At 38.0% G+C, this 26,768-nt stretch overlaps 1 protein-coding gene across 3 annotated transcripts in view; it reads left to right on the forward strand.

Moving 5' to 3' along the window:
- Nucleotides 1–26,768, forward strand: part of APLF (aprataxin and PNKP like factor) — an 83,390-nt gene that overhangs the window by 39,857 nt on the left and 16,765 nt on the right. For all 3 annotated transcript variants that reach the window (XR_008289368.1, XM_053200689.1, XM_027072310.2), the window contains 3 exons: nucleotides 2,408–2,553; nucleotides 14,144–14,499; nucleotides 15,153–15,278. Coding sequence is in view for 2 of the 3 variants with exons in the window: in XM_053200689.1 (XP_053056664.1) it covers nucleotides 2,408–2,553; nucleotides 14,144–14,499; nucleotides 15,153–15,278 (628 nt within the window). In the remaining variant the exon portion in view is untranslated. The remainder of the gene's footprint in view (nucleotides 1–2,407; nucleotides 2,554–14,143; nucleotides 14,500–15,152; nucleotides 15,279–26,768) is intronic.

Raw genomic sequence — 26,768 nt, forward strand, 5'->3', positions numbered from 1 at the left:
GAGTACAATTTTGTAGTAGCATAGACACACATTCACAGATTTGTTACAAAGAAAACTGAATAGGTGTTGAAGTGAAGACACTTTAGTTGTGGAAATGGAGAGCAAAATACTTTATTTTTTAAATCCCAGAGACTGAAATGCTTAAAGATATGTGTGCATTAAAAAAACACACACAAAAAAACGTGTTATCACCTTGAAGAGTGTGCCTAAACCTGCCTATTTCTAGAAACAGTGATTTGAAGCTGAGAATAACTGCATGAATGGAACATTGACTAATACACTTAGAGGGGGACTGCTGAAGAAAGGTGACATTTTTGCTTCACATGTCTTCCAGTGGGAACAGTGGATTCCTAGCTTCCTAACTAATGTCATCATGAACATAAAATTGTTATGCCACACTGACTGAAAAATCATTACCTCATAGTCTATGTTCACTACATATACAGTTATGTTCCCATATCATTATTCTTTTTTTTTTTTTTTTTTTTTTTAATTTACATCCAACTTAGTTAGCTTATAGTGCAACAATGATTTCAGGAATAGATTCCTTAATGCCCCTTACCCATTTAGCCCATCCCCCCTCCCACAACCCCCCAGTAACCCTCTGTGTGTTCTCCATATTTAAGAGTCTCTTATGTTTTGTCCCCCTCCCTGTTTTTATATTATTTTTGTTTCCCTTTCCTTATGTTCATCTGTTTTGTCTCTTAAAGTCCTCATATGAGTGAAGTCATATGATACTGGTCTTTCTCTGACTAATTTCCCTTAGCATAATGCCCTCTAGTTCCATCCATGTAGTTGCAAATGGCAAGATTTCATTCTTTTTGATTGCCAAGTAATACTCCGTTGTATATATATACCACATCTTCTTTATCCATTCATCGTCAATGGGCATTTGGGGTCTTTCCATACTTTGGCTATTGTTGATAGTGCTGCTGTAAACATTGGGGTGCATGTGCCCCTTCAAAACAGCATCCCTGTATCCCTTGGATAAATACCTAGTAGTGCAATTTCTGGGTTGTATGGTAGTTCTATTTTTAATTTTTTTAAGAACCTCCATACTGTTTTCCAGAGTGGCTGCACCAGCTTGCATTGCCACCAGCAGTGCAAAAGGGATCCTCTTTCTCCGCATCCTCACCAACATCTGTTGTTGCTTGAGTTGTTAATGTTAGCCATTCTGACAGGTGTAAGATGGTATCTCATTGTGGTTTTGATTTGTATTTTCCTGATCGTGAGTGATGTTGAGCATGTTTTCATGTGTCGGTTGGCCATCTGGATGTCTTCTTTGGAGAAGTGTCTATTCATGTCTTTTGCCCATTTCTTCACTGGATTGTTTTTTGGGTGCTGAGTTTGATAAGTTCTTTCTAGATTTTAGATACTAACCCTTTATCTGATATGTCGTTTGCAAATACCTTCTCCCATTTTGTCGGTTGCCTTTTAGTTTGGTGATTGTTGCCAATTCTGTTTATGTTCACAATTCATTTAGTCAAACGTTTACCAAATACCAGTTTTATGCTAGGCACATTTCTAGGTGCTGGAGACAAAAGGAGGCAACAGTGAACAAAGCACATAAAGTTGCTGCCCTCATGAAGTTGCCATTTGAGTGTAGGGGAGACAGATAATTAAGCATGAAGATTGTCCTCTTAAAAAGAGCAGATTTTTTATTTTTTCTGATTAGAGGGCTCATGGATTTATTAACAAAATATGATACCGACTTAGGTTTGCCAAATATTTTGCACCTTGGCTAAGTATTATATGGGATACAGTGTCCATTGTTATTGAGACTTACTTTCTATATTGGTGAAGTTTGTAGAGGTCACTCTCCCTTTTGGGTAATTTTGGGTTCTTAATCTGTTATTAAGTTTAATTTCTCACTGTGGATGTTAGGGGCTCAATAATTATATGCAAAATTCATTGGCTGACTGTATGTTAAATTTTCTGTTAGGAAATTCAATGCTAAAATAAAAAATAAATATTTAACACATCTCAAGTACTGTGATACATAGTTTATATATCAAACCTCATTTACTCGTAGTAACTCTATGAGTTATTATTATAATTCCCTTTTTTGGGGTGATAAAACCAGCGTTCAGAGAGGCAAGGTGAAGCAGTTCAAGGATAGCACCTGTTCATATTAGCATCTTGGTCGGACTGTCTCCAGGGCTGGAGCTCCTGGCCAAAGTGCTGCTTAATACTTTTTTGAGGTTTGCAAATAAGTGTTTACAAGTTGGCATTAATATAAATGGACTTTTACTTTTAATTGCCCTTTTATCCTCTTTCTTTCTTTCTTTCTTTCTCTTTCTTTCTTTCTTTCTTTCTTTCTTTCTTTCTTTCTTTCTTTTCTTTTCTTTCTGATTGACATTTGAAGATAAAAGATAATTTTTTCTTTTTCCTTCTGTATATGTTTAAGGTAATATAATCCATGGAAGTGGAAAAGAAGGAATCTGCAGAAAGCGATTAAATTCATCAGGAAGTTCAAAAAGTACATCAGCAGAGCAAGACACAGGGAAAAAGTGCAAAAATGCTGATCAGGAAGAGTCTATCATTTCATCCAAGGTGATTTTTTAAAAAATTTATTATTTGGGGGTGCCTTGCTGTCTCATTTGGTAGAATGTGTGACTCTTTTTTAAAAAATTTTTAAAACATTTGTTTATTTTTTGAGAGACAGAGACAGATGGTGAACGGGGGAGGGGCAGAGAGATAGGGAGTCATAGTCCAAAGCAGGCTCCAGGCTCTGAGCTGTCAGCACAGGTCGTGACGTAGGGCTCGAAGTCATGAACCGAGATCATGACCTGAGCCGAAGTCGGATGCTTAACTGACTGAGCCACCCAGGTGCCCCTAGAGTGTGTGACTCTTGATCATGGCGTTGTAGGTTTGAGCCCCAATATGGGTGTAGAAATTACTTAAAAATAAAATCTTTAAAAGAATTTATTATTTGATCATTTGTTTTCTTTATCAAGTGTTCTAGGTAAGAATTAATTATATGTTGTATGCAGCAAGGAAAAACCCAAACTGCTATTTATTACTGAGTTTCTGAAGATAAAAACTAGCCCAGATTTTTTTTGGCTTACAAAAACTAAATTCGTACTTGCTTTGTAGAAAACATATCTATTTAATTTAGAAATTTTCAGACTGGAAAGAAAAGTGGAGACCACTAGACTCTGGTTGTAATTGGCACCTCCATTCTGAAAACCCGGTTTCTTCTATTTCATTGGTCATCCTCAGACTGCATATGTAGCCACTTTTTTCTTGATACCTGTGAAGAACAACTGATAGGCTAGTTCTTAATAGTCTGTTGCAGGATTATTTCTGGGCTAATTTACAATATTTAGAAACCTTCTCTTTCCTCTTTCAGTTTTTGCTAACTCATTATAACGGTTTGGCTGACTTAAGCATTCTTTAACACTGGGTACTTAATGAAAATGGGACCTATTATTGGATGCATTTAAAATGAGAGAATTAGAGAAAGAGAGAAAGCATGAGTGAGCGAGCAAGGCAGAAAGTTCAGGTATTTTTCCTCTTAAGAAAAGGGTGGCTTTAGGTAACAGTTCTTGTGATCTGTAGTTCTGTGGCTAAGCCCTGTGGGTGTCCATCTTTTTAGTCTTAGCAGGAGCCAAAGGAGTAGGATTGGTTTTAGAATAGTGTATGCTGGGATGATTGAAATGCAATCAGGTCTTCCAGAGGGTCAGGCCTTTTATAGTACTCACCTCACTCCTGCCTCCTCTCCCATTAGAAAAGATCTGGCTTCTCACTGGATCCTTTCTTCCAGCTAGGGAAGTGAGGTCTAATCCCCATGGGCTCAACTCCTTTGCTTACTTATGGAGTGAGGTTTAATAAATGAAAACAAAATGTTTTCTAACTCACATGTATTGACCATAAAAAGCTATTAAGATAAAACTTGTTTACTTTGAGCCCTAATATGCTCTATTCTCTGAACATATTAATGTGACTGCCTTTTGTTTCCAAGAAGAAAAATTACTTTTTTCAGAAGAAAATTTGTAGTATGCATATTTTGCTATGTTTATCCCAACCCATTACCCAAGCTTGGTAATTACAAGTAAAACTTAAGACCACTTTCTTAATTGATAGATTGCAGAGAGTAGCGAGCAGTAAACAGATCCGAGATATTTGAGGTATTTGTGATATTTTGAAGACACACAAATTAGACTGTCTGTGAGTTTTGTGACTCTAATAATGTCTGGTCATGAAGATAATTGCTCTGAAATTGTCCATATTTCTCATTAGTTCTTACATCTTCCTGCAGCTCCTTACGGGTTATATAATTGTCCATTTTGGGAGTGAACATGAGGGTGCTTGAATCTAACTTTAAAGAAATAATCTACCTAATTCACATAATCTAATTAGGGCTCTGTTATAAACAGAAGGAAGCCTACCTGAAACAACTTAAGCAGGTGGTATCATAAGGCGTGTTAACTGTTGCTGGGGAGCTAGGTCCCAGGAATGCCGGAGCATTACTTCTCTTTCCTTAGGGTTTCTGAGGGAGATTCATCTCCCCTAGTACAGGAGAAATAAGCCTCAATTTTCCATAACCTTTTCATAACACATTACTCAGGGCTCTCTGGTAAAGTGGGGCCAGAAAAAGTGACTTAGACTAAAAAGCCAAGCAGAGCCTTTCCAAACTCCATGCTCTGTCCCTGTCCAGTTTCAGGTTTAACACTGGTTGGCAGCTGATCGTGAGGGGTTTCTATAGCGTGGAGCAGGGGAGGGAAAAAGTTAAAAGTGAGAGAAAACAAGAGGCTGGGCCCACCTAGTTAGTCTAATGGCAGGAGATTACCAGTTACAAGAGACTAAGAACGGTTTGGCCAGGACTATAGAGTAGATGTAGGTCAATTTACTTAGAAAGAATCACATTCTCTTGGGGAGAATTGGTGAGAAAGGAAGTGGAAAGAAGGGGCAGAAATCACCTTCACCCTCTTGGGCCCTATTCCTGAGATTCTGATTCAGTTGATCTGTAGGGCCTGTGCAACAGTATTATTGTAAATAAACTCCCACAATTTTAATGGCACTGAAAGGTGAGAGCTACTGATGTACCATCATTCAACACCTTAGAGGAAACTGTGGACCAAGGTCATATTGCTAGAGATCTCGGGACTCAAATGTAAGTCTTTCCATTTGGGGTATAATGGATTTCTCTACCACACAAATTAGACTGTCTACAGGCTTTGTGACTCAGTGTCTGGTCGTGAAGATAATTGCTCTGAGATTGTCCATATTTCTCATTAATTCTCTTACATCTTTCTGCAGCTCCTTATGGGTTATGTAATTGTCCAATTTGGGAGTGAACATGAGGGTGCTTGAATCTACTAACGTTAAAGAAATAATCTACATGATTTACATAATCTAATTAGGGCTGTGTTACAAAAAACAGAAGGAAGCCTAACTGAAACAACTTAAGCAAATAGTATTATAAAGCGTGTTAATTGTCTGCTCCTGGTAAGCGAGCTACCCTAATATTTAGTGACTTAACAGTGTTTTATTATTTCTGATAATTCTGTGGGTTGGCTGGGCTCAACTAGGCAATTCTTTTGTGACGCCTTTTTGGTGTTGAGCTGGGCTGCTTTCAGCTGGGAACTTAGCAGCGGCTGGAACATCCAAAATGGCTCTACTTGCATGAATAGTGCTTCCACAATGGTTGACTGAATGACTGCTGGCTGGGCCTCCCTTCCTCCACTTAATGATTAAGTAATCTAGGCTGAGCATCTTTACCTGACGGCTGGTTTCCAAGGGAGTGAAAGTAGAAGCATCCTTCTCTTAAGGCCTACATTTGGAACTGGTGCAGTGTCATTTCTGCTGTGTTATTTTGGTCAGAGCAAGTTACCACCAGCCTAGATTCAAGGGGAGGGGATAAGGACTCCTCTGCTTAATGGATAAAAGGATGGAAGGAATTGTTGGCAGTCATCTTTGATGACTGTCACACAAAGATGAGGAATAACTCCGTTTCCAGAATGGAAAGGAAAATACCAAGAACTATGGATCATAAAGACCAGCTGGGACAAGGGGCTTGATCACAATCATGTTGGTCTGTGGTTTTCCCATCTTTACCTCTTGAATCGTTTTTCACTGTTGTCAGCAGGCTTGTTTCACCTGGAGTACGACATGGTCACTGGTAGCTCCAGGCTCGTGTCGTCTAGTTGTTCAGCTGAAGAGGAAAAATGAGGGTTTCTCTGTGGTTTCTTCCGTGTTAAGTTCTAGGGACTTGGATCATGAAATCTCCACTTAGGCCCTTCATAGTGGTTGGGGAGATGAAGTAGTTTAATTACCCCTTTCTGAGTCATATATGCACTCATTATCAGACAGATGGAGGAAAGGGGGTTGAGAATGAAATAAATACTAGGCATTGTATTTTTTTTTGCGGGGGGGATACTATAGTTAGATCTGGATAAATTCAGAGAGGAGGAAAACTGGTAGTTTTTAAGTTGGTCGAGATCAGCCTAACAAATGAGATTTGGAACAGTTGGGAACACTTGGGTTATACCATAAGGTGAAAGAGCAGATGTGAGGAAGAAAGGGCTTTCAGAATTTCAGTGTATCTAGAGGGGATTCTCTTGTTTTGACTTGGCCTCTATTGAGCAGTCAGGTGTCAAGGTGGTCAATTAGGACAAAGAGCCGAACTGAAAGTGACTTAAGCCTTTCTTCACTTAGTGCGACGATGCAAGCAAAGGGGGAAATGAGTTGTCAGCTTCCCAGTGTTCCATTTTGTCCCAAGGAATGGCACTTGGCAAGGGTCAGGTAGAAGAAGGTATGAAGAATCTTCTAACTGCTGAGGAGCCCTGAACCAGAGGCTTCTGCCTCTTTCTAGACCAGCAGGAAGAAGAGGAAGAGCTAGGTGTGGAAAGGTACAGAGTCAAAGTAGAGAAAAGTGCCTGTGCCTCAGCCAAGGCCCCCCATAGGGAGATCTCAGTGGAGATCCCAGAGAAGGGCCTTAGCCAATCACCCCCTTCCCCCACACACCTCTCCGGGCCTTAGCCAATCACCCCCTTCCCCCACACACCTCTCCAAAGAGACCTCTGGATGGAGGCACCTGGGCAAGGAATGTCCCATAAGTATGGCTGGTCCAGCACGGCTTGAGTCCTTGCTTACAGCTCCTTCCAGGAAACTGTAGCATACTGGCTGTATACCATGTCTGATGTGGGGAGGGCAGCTTCCCCCATGAGGCCTGCCAGTCAAAGCCTTGTGATTGTCTAAACTTGCACTTGAAAGATCACATATAGAGTTTTGGCCTAGAACCAGACTCCTCAGTCTGCACCTTGCTCTACTGACTGCTGTTTCACATGAGTTCCAGAAAGACCAAGAGGTCTGAGTGTACTCCACCCAACTGCTGTCTATTCCTTTTAATCTGAGTTAGGGCTCCCACATTGAATCCCATCTCCTTTTCTGTTTGATAGGCTTGACTAGACATTGTAGAATGTGGCATATTAAGCTAACAATTTACGATAATGTAATCTTACCTCCATTTCCCCCCCCCCCCAACCATGTTTGTCTGACCCAAATCTAACTTTCACATTTAAATCTTTGAGTACTTCTAGTAATATGCCCTTATTTGAGCCTTGGGACTGATAGTAATAGGTGATACAGCAGGTGGAATGATATTGACCTCTCGGTCTAGCTACAGGGGTCACAATTTCCTAAGTCACAGTGGGAGTCTTCGCCAGTTAACCCTGAGCATCCCAGAAGTCCATTCAGGCGGTAAGATATTAAAGAGATATAAAGAGAACAAAAGGGGCGCCTGGGTGGTGCAGTTGGTTAAGCGTCCGACTTCAGCCAGGTCACGATCTCGCGGTCCGTGAGTTCGAGCCCCGCGTCGGGCTCTGGGCTGATGGCTCAGAGCCTGGAGCCTGCTTCTGATTCTGTGTCTCCCTCTCTCTCTGCCCCTCCCCTGTTCATGCTCTGTCTCTCTCTGTCCCAAAAATGAATAAACGTTGAAAAAAAAATTTAAAGAGAACAAAAATACCCAATTTAGAGCATCCTGAAGATAAAGGCTATTCTGCCCTATCAGGATGCTTTAGTGATTTATTTGGCAAAACCAACAATTTGGCAAGTGTTTATCTCAGAAAGTGTGAATCTGAACAACTGATCATAGAGTGTAATGTAGGCCTATTGGTACTTTGGATGTATCATTTTTCCTGCCAACTTGAAGACTGCAGTCAGAGTTATTCAGAAAGAATTTTTTAAAAAGTCATCCAGAATATCGAAAGGTCCAAGTATTCAATAAAGTCTTTAAGGCATTACCAAAAATAGGTTGTTTATTCTTGAAAGCTGGTTGGGGGGGTGGGGTGGTATTTTGAAACTATCTTCATTTGTCTTGAGCACATTAGATACCTTGGCTTGGCTGCTTATATTATAGTTTGTTTGGGGGAAGGTGTATGTTTGGGGGGAGGAGAAAGATGCTTATTTAATCTCTTTGAAGGAGATTTTGTATTAGGTGTTGAAAGATGGCTGGCATGCTAGCAAGTGGGCATGACAGCAAGAAGTGTCAGTGAACGGCACAGTGTGAGCAGAGGCACGGAAGGAGGGAAGCGTGTGCGTCCCGTTAGTGTACATTTACACTGGAGTGTCACCTGCATGCTTGCATGGACGTGTGTGTGGATGTGGGTGGGCGGGATAAGGGAAGGAAGCCACTGCAGTAGACTGGGGAACAAATCAGGATGGCGCGTGACACCAGACTGAATCGAAATCAGGACTGTATTGTATGGCCTCAGAGACTTTGAGAAGGAGAGTAAGATGGTCAGGAAGATGGCTATAGCAACAGTATGTAAGATGGAGATGGGAACCTCCTAAGAATCTGCCATGGGAGGCCATAGGGAATGAAGGCCTGAGCTAGAATGGTGGCATTGGGACCAGAAAGGAGTGAGGGATAGGAGACACATTTTGGAGAGAGAACTAACAGAACCAGATGACTTAACAGCATATTGAGGAGAAGGTATTGAAAATGTTCTCAACACAACAGAGGAGTAGGTTTGACAGTTGGGGGAGGGAAGGGAGTAGCTGCTTGCAGTGAGGCAGTGGTAGCATATCTCTGAAAGCTGTCTAATAGACTGAAATGAAAGTCTGTCTCACAGAGGAGGTAAAAATCAGCACTAAGGAGAGAGTTCTGTTATATCTGTGTTATTTGGAAGCAGACTTGGAAACAGTGCATTTAGAGTATAGGCATATATGGAGGTGGAGGCTTTGGCAGTGAGAGCCATTTCTGGTTTCACTGCCTGTTCTGTATGTATATGCAGCTTCCCCTGTGCTAATAATTGCTGACGTGAGTATGCTGGCTGTTAGGTATTTCATTTCTCTGTATACAGATGCCTGCTGTGGAGTCTTACTCCTATTTCTTTACGAAAATAGCAGGGGAGATGAAGAATATAACTCTTATTGTGCAGCCATCTCTTAAGTAAGGCTATATTCCCCAGAGCTCCTTGATTCTGGTTTAGTACATCAAAGAATCCTATATCCTTTGCTTCTGACTAGCCATATAATGCCATTTATGGCATGGCTCTGATGAGCCCCACAGAAACATCTTTTTATTCATTCATTTATTCATTTATTTATTTAAACAAATAGTGGTAATATAATGGCATTGATAATGCCATTGATAAAAACAACTTACACACACACATACACACAAGCATTTATTGAGCCCTAATTATGGGCTAGACCCACCATTAAGATATACTTATTTCATTTAATTTTTAGAAAATCCTGGAAAGTTGATTGATAATATCCCCAGTATACAGATCAAGAGACCTGAAACTCTGAGAGTTTATTTTACTGTATTTTTTTAATGTTTTTATTTATTTTTGAGAGAGACTGAGTGTGAGCAGGGGAGGGGCAGAGAGAGACGGAGACACAGAATCCAAAGCAGGCTCCAGGTTCTGAGCTGTCAGTGCAGAGCCCAACATGGGGCTCGAACTCGTGAACCGTGAGATCATGACCTGAGCTGAAGTTGGACACTCAACTGACTGAGCCACTCACGTGCTCCAAGACTCTGAGAATTTAAATCAACTTGTTCATATTCAAAAGTTAAGAAATGGCTAAACTGATAATCAAAATATGATTTTTTACTTCAAAGACCTTTCTAATAATCATTACACGAGCAGTCTTTCTGTTATATGCAAGGAATGTAGGATAAAAAGTGAGTAAGATAGCTGGTAAGTAGTTCATAGTCTTGTGGGGGACATACTTCAAAATCATGAAATAACGTGACACCACATTGATTTTTCTGGGGGCCTTGTGGACTGCCTAAGCCAACTTCTAGGGAAGGGATCCTCGCATAAGTGATCTGAGTTGAATCTTAGCAGAAGAGGAGTAGGCATGAACCAGGTGCAGAAGAGGTAGAGGGAGGACTCCATCCAAGTAGATGGGTAGCAGGTACAGGAGGAAAGAGGGTACAAATAGTATGCTGGGAACTGTTGTTCTTAGAATTCTCAGTGTAAAGCTGGGCAACAATGTGAGATGAGGTTGGAGCTGGCAGTGGGGACCAGTTGCAGAGGAAGGACCTTGAAATGTTTTTGGCCACGAAGATAATCCTGGCAGCTCTTTAGAGGAGAGATGGAAAGAGAACAAAATAAAAGGGGGATGAGGGAGGAGATCAGGACATCTCAGTCAAGAAATTAAGAGAATGTGACCAAGGTTAGTAGCATTAAGGATGACACAAAGCCGTTGGGTTAGAGAAATCTTTAAGAAACAAAACTGCAGGACTTGTTGCTTGGATCTGGGCAGAGTGAGGGAAAGGAGTGAAAGACAGACTTCCAAGTTTCTGGCTAGAATAGATGGAGAAGTCTTGTTGGCAGAATCTTGGGTACAGAATTCAGGCAAGGATTTCAGTTTTGACATTTTGAGTTCAAAGTATGTAGGATATTGAGGAAGCAATGTCTAGCTAGTGGTTGAGTATAAGTTTGAAGTTCAAGAATGAATGAGGGACTGGAGATTGGGACTTTTTTTTTTTTTTTTTTTTTTGAGACAGAGAGAATGAGCGGGGGGGGGGGGGGTGGTGGCGGAGAGAGAGAAAGAGAGAATCCCAAGCAGGCTCTGCAATGTCAGCACAGAGCCCAATGTAGCACTCAAACTCATGAAGTGTGAGATCATAACCTGAAGTGAAATAAAGAGTTAGATGCTTAACCGATTGAGCCACCCAGGTGCCGCTGGAGGCTGGGATTTTTGAATCCTTAGTATGTGGGTACTAATAAGACTAATGCAGGACTTTTAAGGCAACTTAATACAGACATTCTTTCCAAGGGTAGCAAATTACCTCAATGAACTTGAATTGGTAAGAAGTTCTTTATCCTGTCTCTTCTGGTACATTAAAACTTCAGATGGTTTAGGGGCAAGGGAGGGCATGCTGGATTAACAAGACTATTTTAATAGCCTTAATAGTACATTCCAGCCACCTCCCAGTCCAAGATCACCTTACACTAACTCCATGCTCCTTGATCCCTGAGGCCTCTAGTGTATATTTTTATAGCAAAGGGAACCTGGGTTCTCTATCATGAATCTTCAGCCTCCCACATTTCATTCTTCATATTTTCATCAAATCTAAGAAATAAGCAGTGTGGGTTCTTATAACACATGGACCTCTCTGCCTTTCTTCTGCTTCTTCCAAGTACAGAGTACCTTCCATCTTTCCTATCCCCTCCCCCGCCAGTTCTGTGACTCTGGCTCCTGAGCTCTGTAACTGGCACAGGTTGAATTTGTGTCTCAGCAAACTTACAAATTACTGCATGTAATGGATTTTGGGGATCATTTATAAATAATTGAAATCATGAATGTTAAATTCTTGAATGCCAAAAGTCTACTGAGTATCAATATTTCATGAAGTTCCATAAAGAACATTATGAATTCCAGCTTTTGTGCCTCTTCAAATATATTTGAGAACACCTGATCCATAGTATTGATATCTGTGTCTTTATCACTCCTTTTTCTTTTAGAATAAATTATCATGTTAAACTTATTCTTTGTGAAGATTTATTTTAAGAAACAGTAGGGACAGTTGAAATAATGTTAAACATTTTATATCTTATATTTCATTTTCTTTGGTTTGTTTTTTATTTTTTAAATGGCAAAAAATACATGCTATTGTCAGAAAATAGAATGTCAGAGCATGTGGAGTATAAAGTGAAAATCTTGATTTGCCTTATCCTTCAGTCCCATTGGCCTTACTAATATTTTGGTTTGTATCCTTCTAAACCTTTTATTTTGATTTGTACAAGTAAGTATACACATAGGTATATAGGGTTTTTTTTAAAGCTAAATGGAATCATAATATATATATGTGTGTGTGTGTACATATATTTAATTTTTAATTTAAAAATCCTTAGATACATATATAGAGAGATCTATTCATTTTCCACCTCTGCACGGTGTTTCATGGTAAAAATGGATTCTAATTTATTTAACTACTTCCCCAGTTGTGTCCTTTTTTTTCCCTATCATGACTGACTGGATGTTGAGTGGGATTTTTTCCCCTCTACCATCTGAGAACTGCTGCTGAGGCCCAGAGCTGGGGACAAAAGTACTGAGTGTAGGTATCTCATGTTTGAAAGGAGCCCCCAGCAGTGGTAGCCAGGCCTTTCCTTGTGAAGCTTATTGAAAGATTTGAGAAATGTTCACTACCCAACCCCCAGGCTTTATACAAACAGAACTGAGAGGCCAGAAAATTTTAAGATTTAGGAAGTGCTGTGTTTGTAGGGAGACGTTATGTTCTCTCTTTTGAAAACCCAAAGTGCAAGAGAATTCATTGTGGAATTTAGAGATGCCAACAGGGAATAAGAGACTGGCATTTTATTGAACATCTGCTAACCTGCCCTACTTCTACTTAAACGGGGAGAAAGAAAATTGGTGAGTTGACCCAGTGGGGAACTGCCAAGTGGGGAGGTGGGGCAGGATTGCCCCATTCCCACCCCAGAGTTCTAGTCCCTGGCATTTGTCAGTTGGTCCTGTACTGGAGGGAGAAGAGATTGGGTTGTAACTGAGCAGCTTGGGAGAAAAGAGTGTGTGTTATAGACAGGTGTGGCATGAATGCCACCAGCTGAGGGTCAGCTCCAAGAGGTACCCAAACAATTGCCTTTCCCATGGGTTATTTATTATTATACAAGAAACATAAGAACTAGGTTCCTTTTGCAAGGTCTTTAGTCAGTTTGGATTGCATTTTAAAGTTACATACTATGTTTCTTAAAAAAGAAAAGACTATCAAAACATTTAAGTAATTAGTCCCAAAAAAGTCATGCTAATTAGTATCTTCTCAGGAAATTTGAGCCATTGGCTATTAAGTAATATTAAAACCAGCTTTCTCCAGATGGCAGGCCAGCATACATGAGTCCTTAGTTATAAATTGGTGTGAACCTTCGTATATACCTGTTATGTTGTCATCGCATCCTAGAAGTGGTTACCAGCAAGACCGAAGTTTATCTGACAATGTTTCCACTCCACAGGGTGTATAAGTAATTAAAAAGTTGTTTTTAATAGGATATGACTAGGTTTAATGTTCCTGGTGGTAAGTACAGATTAAAAAGGCTCTGCAGTGCTAATGAGAATATTTACTTGGTTCAAAACACCCTTTGGTTAAACTGAAACTTTTGTTCAGACCACTTCAAGGGAGTCATATTTATTTTCTGAGTCTTTCATGACACACCTTCATACCAATTTTTCTGTGAGGGAGGAGCAGTTTTATTTTAGCTAAAGGAAAAAAGTCATGATTATATTTAGAGGGCAGAAATAAAGTATTGCAATAACTTAGAAATTATAAAGACAGTTCAAGTTAAGAGCATGACACATTATTGAATGGGGAATTTAAAAGACTAGTAGTTTGGGGGGGAAAGATTATATTCAATTGGAAGCAAAGTTGTATTCTCTTATGTTTCATTTGTATTTTTCTGGTTATTTTTCAGTGAATGTTTGACATAATTGTAAAGGTTTGATACAGCTGTATATTCCTTTTCTAATAACTGTAGATTGTTTTAAAGCTACCAAATTAGAGACATGGAAAAGAGCATTTTAAATAATTTTAAAATGTGAATCTTGAAGTTTAAAAAATATAATATTGAATGAATCTTGCAATTTCATGCCTTTTATTAAGTTTACATATTTCTTTTAAAGTACGTTTCATTTATTTCTAGTATCTTCTTTCTGATTTACCTTGTAGGAAATGCCGCAGTCATCTTCTGCAATCATATTAAATAATGCAGAAGTAAATAATAAGAAGGCTAATACACAGAGAAGTGAAATCCCAATAGAGGAACGTGGTAAGGTTCCTGAACATAAGATTATTATGAAAGGAACACGAGATAAAGAAGGCAAGATGATGGACTGTTCTGAGGGTTACTTGACTGCCCAGGACAAGTCCTTCCACGAGGAGTCTCAAGGATCTCCTCCTGAGTCCAGTTCTGATCTCTCCAGTCCTGAAACTTTGCATGCAAAGGCAACTGATTCAGTTCCACAAGGTTCTGAAGAAAACAAGATCAAGAGGACATCCTGTATGTATGGGGCAAACTGCTACAGGTAAAATGAAATTACAGGTAGCACGAAATTCTGTTGTTTCCATAGCATGTAGCTATGTGGTACATGTGTGTTAAAAGCCTAATAAAATACATTGGCCTAAAGGTTAGGAGCTTTATCATGTTTCTACTGGTTTGCACTATCTCAGTATTCACTCCTGCAAATCCTGCTAGAGACTTTCAAGATACTGTGAGGGAATTAAATGTTTCATATGTAGACATGCTGATTAATGCAAGGACATGAACTAGGCAGTCCAGACTTGAGAATTTAATCACCCAGACCTAAACACTTGCTTATGCAATGTCTTATTTAGATATTAGAAAGATGACTTCATAAACAGTTGTAGTATATAATGTAACTATCAAGAGAATTGTAAGTTGTGTTTAAGGCATTCTGCTGGTGCTTTTTTCTTTATATTTTTCTACTTGTGTTTGTGAATCACCATGATACTTTGTTTTGGCACCAGGAGAGCTCTGTACCGAGTAGATGTCATGAGTTTTGTTTTTAACAATGTAGCTCATTGATTCAATTTCTGGAATAATTAGATGTGTATTGCTTGGTTTCCTGCCATATCTTACAAATTATTTCTTGTAGTATATCTAGAACTCTAGTATACCCTGTTAATTATTTTTTCTGTATATTTGCCACCCTCCTAGGAAGAATCCTGTCCATTTTCAACACTTCAGTCACCCTGGAGATAGTGATTATGGAGGCATACAAGTCATGTGTCAAGAAGAGGCTGATGAGCGGCCTGAATGTCCCTATGGAGCATCTTGCTATAGGTATGTACACTTGAAATGTTAGCTGTATTCCTTTTCTCCTTAATCTCTGTTCTATGTTCAGAAGCAATTGCAGGCAACTTCTCACTTCAAGCCTTTTACTCTTTAAACGTCCATAGATAGCAGCTTTTCATTTTGTTCAAAAGTAGGATTATGATGTTTCTTTTAGATAAACATAAATTGTTGAAGTTATTAACCTTGTAAGTGCCTGAATTTGTTCCTCACTTCTAACTTTCCAAAATGCAAATCAGGTAATTGAAAAGCTGTCGATGCTACCCCATTGTACACTCTATCCAGACTCCTTAGTGTGACATAAATCAATTCAGGATGTTATCTCTGCCTTCCTCAACTCCTGCCACTCCACCATTCTTGCCAACACAGGAAACTCGATCCTCATAGAAGAGTGCCTTCTCCTCTTTCCTTCCATAGCATCTTTTGCCTGTCTGTGTCATGCACAGTAGAATTTACCTTATGAGATTGCATTTGTTTCTTTACTGGAATGGCATCTCCTCCAGACAATTAAGTTTCTCAACAGCAAGGACTATTTTATCCTTGTGTCTGCAACTTTGTTTAATGAATGAATGAACTAGAAATAAATCAAAATACCAAAGAAAGTAGTAGTGATTCCAATCTTAGAGAGCTTTAATTCCAAACAGCTATCTTTCTTAGATAAATTTGGAACAGTTTACAGAACCTACTGTTCTATTTGAAGTTGTTACTGTTTCTATGATTGTGGTTTTCAGTTGGAATGCAGGATAATCCTCTGAGGCTAGAAAGAAAAATCAGAAAGCTTATGCCTTATTATTTGAAAATTGCTTTGTTTCATTCCAGCAGAACATCTTGCAGACCTCTGCATATGCAGGTGACATATTTATGAAGAGGGGCATTGCAGGCATTGATAAAAGTATGACAGTTTAAAATTAATTTTATTGCGATAAGGGTATCTATTTAGAGAGAGAAAATTGGAATCCTAATTCACACCATAGTCAAAAACTGGATTCCAGATGGATCATAGAACTAAAACGTGAAAGAAAAAAACAATAAAGCTTTAAAGATATGTGTAAGAACATTATTTCATAGTCCCAGACTAGGAATTGTTTTCTAGAACAAGATAAAAAAGCAATAACTAAAATGGAAGACATTTAATTATTTGACTACATTAAAATTAAGATTTTTTTATGCATCAGTAGACACTATTAAGTGAAGATAAGCTACAAAATGAGAAAAAAAAATTGCAACCACATAATTGATCCAGAGTACAGAAAGAGGACTTAACCAATTGCTACTGTTTTTCTCTTAGTGACATGTGCAGGCTTTTTGTCCAAAAGGAAATCCAAATAGTGAATAAACTTATGAAAAAGTACTCAGTATCATTATTAATTAGGGAAATTTCTCACAAGCATGTACACACATGTGCATACATGCACACACAGACACACACACACACCCTTGAAGTAACTAATTCCTTGCTCCCTTTTATTCATTCAACAGATATTTCCCAAAGAATCATTAAATGCCAAGTACTGATGAAACAGTGTTGAGTGAGATTACTTGTAGAAGAAATGTGTGTCTGTCCGTCTGACTATCTATCTTTAGAATAAAATACCTTTCACAGCTCATGGTGCCATGGTGATATTCCTTTTCCTTTTTAGGGAACTTTAGGGAATATTTTAGGGAACTTTTGTAATATAGAATTTTATTCATATCCATAAGTGGGGGAAATGTAGAACAAGTTCCAATGAAGCCATAATTTATTTTCAAGTATTCGCCAATATTGTTGCATCTATACTTCCCTCTCCTCCACCTGCTATCCCTACCCCTAGATTATTTTGAAGTAAATCCTTGATGTTGTATCTTTTCATCCCATTTTATTCATAGGTATCTTAGGGTATATCACTAAAAGATAAAGACTTTCTAAAAATATACTACAACACCATTATTAAATAAATATCATTTAGATCCTATCAGGTATCCCAGTTCTCTTATAGTCTGTCTCTCTCTCTCTCTCTCTCTCTCTCTCTCTCTCTTTTTTTCTTCTTTGATTTAGGAGCTAGTTAAGGTCCATATATGGCAAAAGGCAGCCGTGTTTCTTAAGTTATTTAATCAATAGGTTCCTCTTCCTTTTTTTTCCTTGAATGTATTTGTTGAAGAAAGCTAACCATTTTTTCTTAGGAGTGTCTGATTGTCTGGATTTTGCTGACTGCATTACCAAATTGTCATTTATTATGTTTTTCTGTAATTCCTAATAATTGGTATTTAGAGCTAGAGACTTGATCAGATATCAGTTCTAAAAATTGTAAAAGTTGCCTGGTCCTATGAATATCATGCCCCTCTTAGTCTCTAAACTGCTTCTTGCTATAAAGTCTCCTTTGTCTAATACTTACAAATGTTTAGGGGTTGCTCTTGATATACTATTATTAATTTATAATTTAGTTTTGTTGTGGTCATACATTTTTTAGAATTTATAATGTATTGAAATTTGGTTTTGGCTCAGCATATGGTCTGTTTTTGTTGAACATATGTGCACTTATATATGCTGTGATTTGGGGGAATAAGGTTCTGTAAGTGTCAATTTGGACAGGTAGTTATAGTGTTGTTCATGTATTTATTATCTTTGCTGATTTTTTTCTGTAGTTGTTCTATCAGTTACTGAGAAAAGGATGTGAGAATCTCCACTGTAATTGTGGGTTTGTCTATTTCTTCTCTTAATTCTGTCAGTTTTAATTAATGTACCACCTGTGGTCTGTCCTCAGTGGAAAAGCCATAAAAATGGGAAACTCACTCAAGCTGCTTCCTTTTTCCATGTATTGACTCCCCTCTGCTTTTGGTAGCTTTCCATTGCCTTAAGATTATGGTTTGTTGTTTTTTTTTTTTAAGGTTATTTATTTAATTTTGGAGAGAGAGACAGAAAGAGAGAGAGCACGAACAAGTGAGGGAAAGGAAGAGAGAGGGGGAAAAAGAGAATTCTAAGCAGGCTCCATGCTGTCAGCACAGAGCCCGACATGGGGCTCGAACCCACGAACCCTGAGATCATGACCTGAACTGAATTAAGAGTCGGACACTTAATTAACCAAACCACCCAGGCACCCCAAGATTATTGTTTTTATATTTTTAACAGAGTATAATTGTTACCTGCGGGAGGTTTAGTCTGATATGATCTCCTCTGTCATTACCAGAAGTAGAACTTCTATTTTGTGTAATATAATATAGCCACTCCAGCTTTCATTGCTTAGTGTTTGTGTGATGTCATTTGTCATCCTTCTACTTTCAACCTGTGTCCTTATGTTTATTTACTTTTTATTTTATTTTATTTTTAAAAAAATTTTTAATGTTTATTTATTTTTGAGAGACAGAGAGAGACAGAGCACGTGCAGAGAAGGGGCAGAGAGAGAGGGAGACACAGAATCAGAAACAGGCTCCAGGCTCTGAGCTGTCAGCACAGAGCCCAACACGGGGCTTGAACTCACGAACTGTGAGATCATGACCTGAGCCAAAGTCGGACATCTAACCAACTGAGCCACCCAGGTGCCCCCCTCTGTCCTTATATTTAAAGCCTGTCTCTTGCAAATGACATATAATTGGTTCACTGGTTTTATTTTTAATCCAGTCTGACAGTCTGCTTTTTCAGTGGATTGCTAGTCCAATTACATTGAATACAGTTGCTGTGTGTGTGTGTGTGTGTGTGTGTGTGTGTGTGTGTGTGTGTGTGTTTTGAGAGAGAGAGAGAGAACACGCAAACAGGGGAGGGGCAGAGGGGGAGGGAGACAGAGACTCAAGCAGGCTCCACACCCAGGGCAGAGCCCAACACATGGCTCAGTCACACAACAGTGAGATCATGACCTGAGCCCAAATCAAGACTCAGACGCTTAACTGACTGAGCCATACAGGTGCCCCTAATTATAGATATTTTTAAGTTTAATTTTATCATTTCACTATTTGTTTTCTACTTGTCCCACATGTTCCTTGTTCCTTTATTCTTTTCCTGACCTCTTTTGGATTGATCGTTTTTCATTCCATTTTTTTTCCTCCATTAACTTTTTAGTTATATCTTTTTTTCTTTCTTCATTAGTTACATTTGATTTTAATAAGCATCATTGACTTATTACAGTCTACTATACAGTTGGTTCTTTTACCACTTCCCAAAGAGAACAGTAATCCTACGAGTCAATTTAAGTTCATTTACTTTCACTTTTGCCCTTTTTGAAAAAATATTGCTGTCATATATTTCCACCTCTACATGTGTCAACTTGTAAGGCATTGCTATTATTTTCTTAAGTTTTAAGCATTAGCATTCACTTCCATTTATTGACGTATTTATCATTTTGGGTAGCCTTCATTTATTTCTGAAGTTTTATCCTTTTATCTGGGCCAATTTTCTTAGTCGTAGGAACTTCTTTTCATATTTCTTTAGTGAAAATCTTATGGAAGAAGATTTTTCAGCTTTGATGGGTCTGAAAATGTCCTGATTGATTGATTGTTTGATTGATGACTCTTCACTGGGTGTAGAATTTGAGCTTGACAGTTTTGTTTTCTTTCAGCACTTTGAAGATGTTGTTCCATTGACTTGCATCCATAGCTTCTGTTAAAAGTTGATCAAGAGTCACATGTTCTATTGACTGAGCCACCCAGGTTCCCTTCATTGCTTTTACTTTCAACAGTTTAATGTGTTTCTAGATATGATTTTTTTTTTACATTTATCCTATTTGGGGTTCACTGAACTTTTTTGAAGGTTGATGTCTTTGTTAGTTTGAGGAGATTACTTAGCTGTTACCTAGTTTCTCAGATATTACTCTGCCCCATTCTCTGTTCTGTCTCATTCTTCTACTCTAATTAAGCATGCCCCATATGTCTCTTATACATTGTTTTATTATTTCCATTCTTTTTTTTTTTTTTTACACTTCTGTGCTTCAGATTGGATATTTGCTATTGATTGTCTTAGAGTTTAGTAATTCTCTCTTCTCTTGTGTCTAGTCTGCTAATAAACCTATCCAAAAAGTTCATAATTGCAGATATTGCATTTTGTGCATGTTATCTTTCATCAGTGAGGGCCCCCCTCTGTTTGGGTAGGAGCTAGTCATCTCTGTCCAGTTAGAGATTTAGATAAGTAATACCTAGGTTGATATTTTAATAAAACTCAGTCTGCCTTTGGTTTGTCCCTGTTCCTTTGGCATAACTTTTCTAGACTTTTGATGGAAAAGCAGGTTTCTGTCTTCTCAGCTCTAAAACTTCCCTTTGGAGATTTTGAGCTTAGCCACTTAGGCTACCACCACCCCATGCATCCTAAATTCTGACATGTTTCTTGAGGGGAGACTAGTTATGTGTTTGTTGCCAATCCCTTCTCCCTAGTGGGACTTTATCTGTGAAGCACAACATGAATTAGAGATTTCATTCTGCCTTTTTGAAGTTTCAGACACAGACCTTAAACCTCTCATACTTCCCAGGAACTTAGGAAATGTTTCTTAGGAAGAATCAGCCTTGGGGCGCCTGGGTGGCTCAGTCGGTTAAGCATCCGACTTTGGCTCAGATCATGATCTCACACTCTGTGAGTTCGAGCCCCACGTCAGGCTCTGTGCTGACAGCCCAGAGCCTGCTTCGGATTCTGTGTCTCCTTGTCTCTCTGCCCCTCCCCAGCTTGTGCTCTGTCTCTCTGTGTCTCTCAAAAAAAAAAAAAAAAAAAAAAGTTTATTTATTATTTAAAGAATAAATGATTCTTTTTTTTTTTTTTTTAAAGAAAGAATCAGCCTTGTGTTGGGGTTCTTTTAGTTTTCAAGGTGTCATGACAACCCTGTGAGACCATGAAAAGCTCTACTCGTTTATCTTCTCTCAACTAGAGTTCCTCCAGGTGACTCAAATCTTATTATTCAGCCCACACTAAGAATTGGTAAAGACCTCTAGGGAAGAAAACAGCCAGTGATTGTCAGATAACCTTGGAAGGGTTTTTTCTCTGTAGAATTTAAATAGTCCAAAATTCTCATTGTTCCCACAGTTCCCTCATAAAAATAATTTTTATAGTTTATCAGTTTTTTCCTACTTCTTAAGAGTATTGGCCTGTGATGATGTTCTGTATCCTTCTCAAAATCCAAATGTGCCTATTCTTGAGAAGAATGAACATAAAATACAAAACCTTCTTAAAAATAATCAATGTCAAATACTGTCAAAAATAGTGTCAAAAATTGCTGCCTTCATGTCATCGGTCTCTTTAAGAGAGGTCAGAGGAGAGAGTAGTCAAGAGAAAATACTCCAATGCCAGTGATCCACATATGCTAATAGAAACTTTCAGATCTATGTCTAAATATATTTACATATTCACAGAGTGTATTTTTTTCATCTGTTGAGCTGCTTGGTGTCTTGATCTAACTTAGAGATAAAAATCTGAAGATTTTTTTTTCCCTTGTTAATTTTAATTGCAGTACAGAGAGACTCTTGGAGAATGTTAGATCTGATTACTTACTCTGACTACTATTTTACAAATAAGGGAATGGGAACTAAGAAAGGTTAAGTGAGTTACCTAAGACTCCAAAGCCAGTGAGATCAAAACCAAGTTTCTTTCTTCTCTCCTCTGCTCCAGCATTTCTCTTGGCATGGCCTGACTCCACCATTGTAATGCATAGCTTTCTAAAGTATTAAGTAGACTCCACACCCAGCACATGACTTGAACTCACAACCCTGAGATCAAGACCTGAGCTGAGACCAAGAGTCGAACGCTTAACCAATTGAGCCACCCAGGAGCCCCAGTAGTGGTTATGTTTTATTCAAATGGCAAAGTATTATTTTGGACTTGGAAGAAAAAACTCCAGATAAGGTACTTTGAAGAAATTGTAAGTTTTTTGGATCAACGAAAATTTTTTGGATCATGCCTAGTTACTGAAGCATGATATATATTTATATACTTTTTCTGGTCACATTATTACTATTGGGCAAAAAACACGATGTAGTAAATATGTCATTTATCATAATATAACATCACTTTAGTTTTGCAATTTACTCTTTAACAGTCTTGATTTTCAAGAGTGTATCATTGTTAAGCTGTATACCATTTAGTGCTATTAAAAATGATTAAAGAAGACAATTAGGTAATACAAACAAATTTTATTTAACACTTCATGAAGCAGATGGTCTCCATTCAGAGAACTGCAAAATGGGTTGGAAGGTGGGAAGCTTTTAGAGGATAAAGAATAAAGAACAAGGAAGAGAAAAATTGAAAATATCTGATTGGCTGGGGCCACTTAGTCAACCTTATTTGAGGTAAGAAGAAACAAGGAAATAATTATAGAGCCCAGACAGAGTTGGTATGGCATTTGGGGATTGGCAGACTGGATATATTGTGTTTCTGGTCAAGCAGAGCATTTATAGAGACATGAGCATTATCTAAATGTTGTTTTGCTGATGTGATACCTCAGGCAGGAGCGGCACCGTCTCAGGGCTCCTTACTTTTACAATGCTGGAATAGAAGCCTACTGTATCAGAATGATAAAATGTTCTAATTTAGTTTGCTTGAAAGCAAGTTTTTATGTAAATGCGTGCTAGATTTTTTCCTAGAGCCACAGAAGAAAAATATTGAAGTCTCACAGATCATAAAATAACCCACAAAAATCAGCCAGAAATTATTACATTTAGAAAATTATATATGTATGTTTTCTGAAAGTAGAGCTGTGATAAGCCTACATTTGGGAGATGAAATTTACAAGCTGAAACATCTTTGTTTGCTTTTTAATCTTTGAAAATTTGCCTTCACAAAACAGGGTAAGAATTATCCTCAAGTAAAAACAGTCTCTCAAGTGAAATACTAGGTTGATTTTTTTTTCTTTTTGCTTTCTAGTTTTTCCTTCTAATTCCTTGAATGTGTGCAAGTCAGTTTCTCTTTTTGATATATTCAACTGCATACAATACACTAAATAATCTTAGTGTATAAGACTAAATAATATTAGTCTTATAATCTTATGTCAGCTACCTAAAGTTATATGGTATTGTATTGTATTGCTAAGTATTGTTGTCTGCAGCCAAAGTTTTTATCATGATAGAGCAAATATGAAAACACCAAAATGTACATATATGGGTATATGTCATTTTCAACAATTTCTATCCCATGAGTAAAACAGAAAAACCAGTATGAATCACATATTAAATGCATACTACAGTAAAAATAAAGATTCCTAAAGCCTATATAAGAGGTTGATGTTTAAAAAAAGATATAGGGGCCCCTGGATGGCTCAGTTAAGTGTTCGCCTTTTGATTTGGGCTCAGGTCATGAACTCATGGTTCCTGAGTTGAGGCCCTGCATCAGGCTTTAGATAGTACAGAGCCTGCTTGGGATTCTCTCTCTCTCTCCCTCTCTCTCTGCCCCTTCCCTACTCCTGTGCTCTCTCTTGCTCTCTCTCTCAAAATAAACACACTTTAATAAATAGATAATTTAAAAAGATAATTATTAAATTTTACTCTTTTCTAGACAACAGGCATTACTAAAATTTTGTTTGACATTCTACTTTTTTAAACCTCACAAAAAGAACTAGTTGATGTTGTTTTAAGTATCTTGCCAATTTAATCTGATTTATTCCTTTTGAGCTGTTTACTATAGTCTGTCAGAAGACTTGCTCAGTTTAATGTTTTTGATTAGGTTAAGGTACTTGTCTGAATTAGAACATTAGATACTTAATATCTAGTATAACCTAGTGATTGCTGCGTCTGCCTCTGACACATTCATTTCCTCTGGTGTGTAATAGGATTTAATGCAGTGCATTATTCCTGTTCTCGTTTGTTAAATTAAGCACTAACCTTACACACACACACACACACACACACACACACACAAATGAATAGAGTCCATCTTCAGTCAGTTTAGTACAAAAATGTAAAGTCAAACTCACATACATTAACTTAGATTTACAAAACTTAAGGCAGGTATGTATTATGCAAATGAAAAAGTCGGTGCCTTGTTGGTTTTTGGAAGCCAATGACCTACTTCTAATTTTTTAAATTATAATACCTTCTGGGGCGCCTGGGTGGCGCAGTCGGTTGAGCGTCCGACTTCAGCCAGGTCACGATCTCGCGGTCCGTGAGTTCGAGCCCCGCATCAGGCTCTGGGCTGATGGCTCGGAGCCTGGAGCCTGTTTCTGATTCTGTGTCTCCCTCTCTCTCTGCCCCTCCCCTGTTCATGCTCTGTCTCTCTCTGTCCCAAAAATAAATAAAAAACGTTAAATTATAATACCTTCTAAGAGGGATGATGTAAGGAAGTGTATTAGTTATCAACTGTAAGTGTTCTCATTGTAATGAATCTACAACATGATCTCTATAATTGAAAGAACACAGTGTTTTGCAACAAGCATAAATCATTGTTAAAAAAGTGTATTTGAGGGGTGCCTGGGTGGTTCAGTCGGTTGAACATCCGACTTCGGCTCATGTCATGATCTCACAGTTCATGAGTTCAAGCCCCATGTCGGGGCCTGTGCTGACAGGTTGGAGCCTGGTGCCTGCTTTGGATTCTGTGTCTCTCTCTCTCTCTGCCCCTCCCCCACTCACAGTCTGTCTCTGTCCCTCAAAAACAAATAAACGTTAAAAAATAAAATAAATAAATAAAAAAAATTAAAAAAGTGTATTTGATAGTAAATTCATTATCTTTTGTTATTTGCTAATCCAAATTTATAGGTATGCTCTAAAATTTCATTCTATCTCCTGTTTTTGAAAAGTGTCCCAAGTTATTGCAATATTATCTTAATTGATCATGTATGCAAACGTATGCTTCAAACCAGGAGATACTGATTTTGGGGAGTTGCTTCATAAAAATTAGGAATGTGTGTTTAGTGTAAATCCATTATTATTTTATTTGAAGCAAAATGAATAGGTTTTAATAAGGAAAAACTCAGTTGTCTGGTAGTTGAGATTTCCAGAATCAATCATGTGAGACCTGTCAATCATTTTTAGTTAATAATCAAAGTTGATAGTGTCTTATCCACTTTTATAGGATCTGCACACAGAGGGGGTAACCTGTTATTGTTTGTGATGCTTGCAGTTCATTAATCATGTGTAAGAATATAATCTTAGAAGAATATATATCTTAGACTAAATACACTGCTTAGCTGTGCAGTGTTACATAAGACATGGCTATACTTTTTTTTAAACTTCATTTAGAAGTAGCAGTAACCACATCAATTATATTTATATAGCCTTGAAAAAATGTACTGGAATGTCTTCTGTGACTTTGTTTTTCTTGGTCCTTTATTTGAATATGCATCTATTTTCATAATAAGAAGTTTGATTACCTTTGTTATGTTTAGTGTTAATTGCACATATATAAGAATTTCAGAGTTCTTTTGGCATAGATAGTAAATTGTAATGATATTCAATTAACAAATTGGCTACTTTCTATTATCTCATGCTGGTTACTCTCTTTTTTTATTTAATGAAGACTGTATTTGGTAACTCTTTTTTTTTTCCCTAAATTTTGAGACTTAGATATTTGGTAACATAGGATTCATGTTTTTGCTTTAGGTTTTAAAATAGATGGTGGCTTTCAAAGATGCAAGATAAATTATTTTGTAATGAAAACAAAAATAATAGTATGATCACTTATTTATTGAGCAAATATTGGGCATCCGATGTACTAGTCACTATTATAGAAGCTGATGTAAAATAGTACTTCAGGTTCATTTAAAACTTTTGGTATTAAGTTACCAAATCTTTGGAAGTAAACAAAAATAAACAGTATTATTCTGTTTTTGTTACTGTTGCCTAGTTAATCTTTAGGTATTGCATACGGTGGAGAGATAATGGGTTTTTAAGTCGGCAGACTTAGGTTGTAGATGGTTATGCTAACTCTGTGGCATAACTTTGCATGTCATTTGATTTTCCTGGGCTTCAACTCCTCATGAAAACATGGAAAACACAGAGGTTGGATCATTTGTATTCTGGGGTCCTGCACTCAGTAGTGGGGTTATCCAGAACACAGAGCAATTTATTCATATTCATAAAGCCAGACCAGTTATATTCCTGGCTGCTCTTCCTTAACCTTCTTTGCTGTCTCTTCTTTTCCCTACCTGTAATTATTACAGGGCTACAGGGCTTGGTTCTCTGATTGCAGCCCTTCTGTATTCTGTTCTTACTCCTGAGAAGATCTAATTCAATTTAATGACACCAGACTCACACTTTGGTAGTTCAAACTTATTACATCTGAAACAGAACTGTTGATTTTTATCATTAGTAAACAACTCTTCCCCAAGTGTTCACCTGTGTAAATGACTTCACCATTCACACAGTATTTAGGCCTCAAACCTAAAAGCAACCTTGATGCTTCTCTTTTCTTCACATGACTCATTCAGTCCATCAGTGGTTTTTGCCATTTCAGCCTTGAAAACATATTAAGACCGTGACCATTTCTTACTTCCCCTACCTCTACTATTTGAGTCATAACCACCATCATCTCTTACCTGAACTACTGCAGTAGCTTCTTAACAGATACCCCTGTTTCTCCTCCTGACCTCCAGTAGTTCATTTTCCAAG

This window comes from Acinonyx jubatus, chromosome A3 (genome assembly GCF_027475565.1).
Source record: "Acinonyx jubatus isolate Ajub_Pintada_27869175 chromosome A3, VMU_Ajub_asm_v1.0, whole genome shotgun sequence".
In the NCBI taxonomy this organism is placed as follows: Eukaryota; Metazoa; Chordata; class Mammalia; order Carnivora; family Felidae; genus Acinonyx; species Acinonyx jubatus.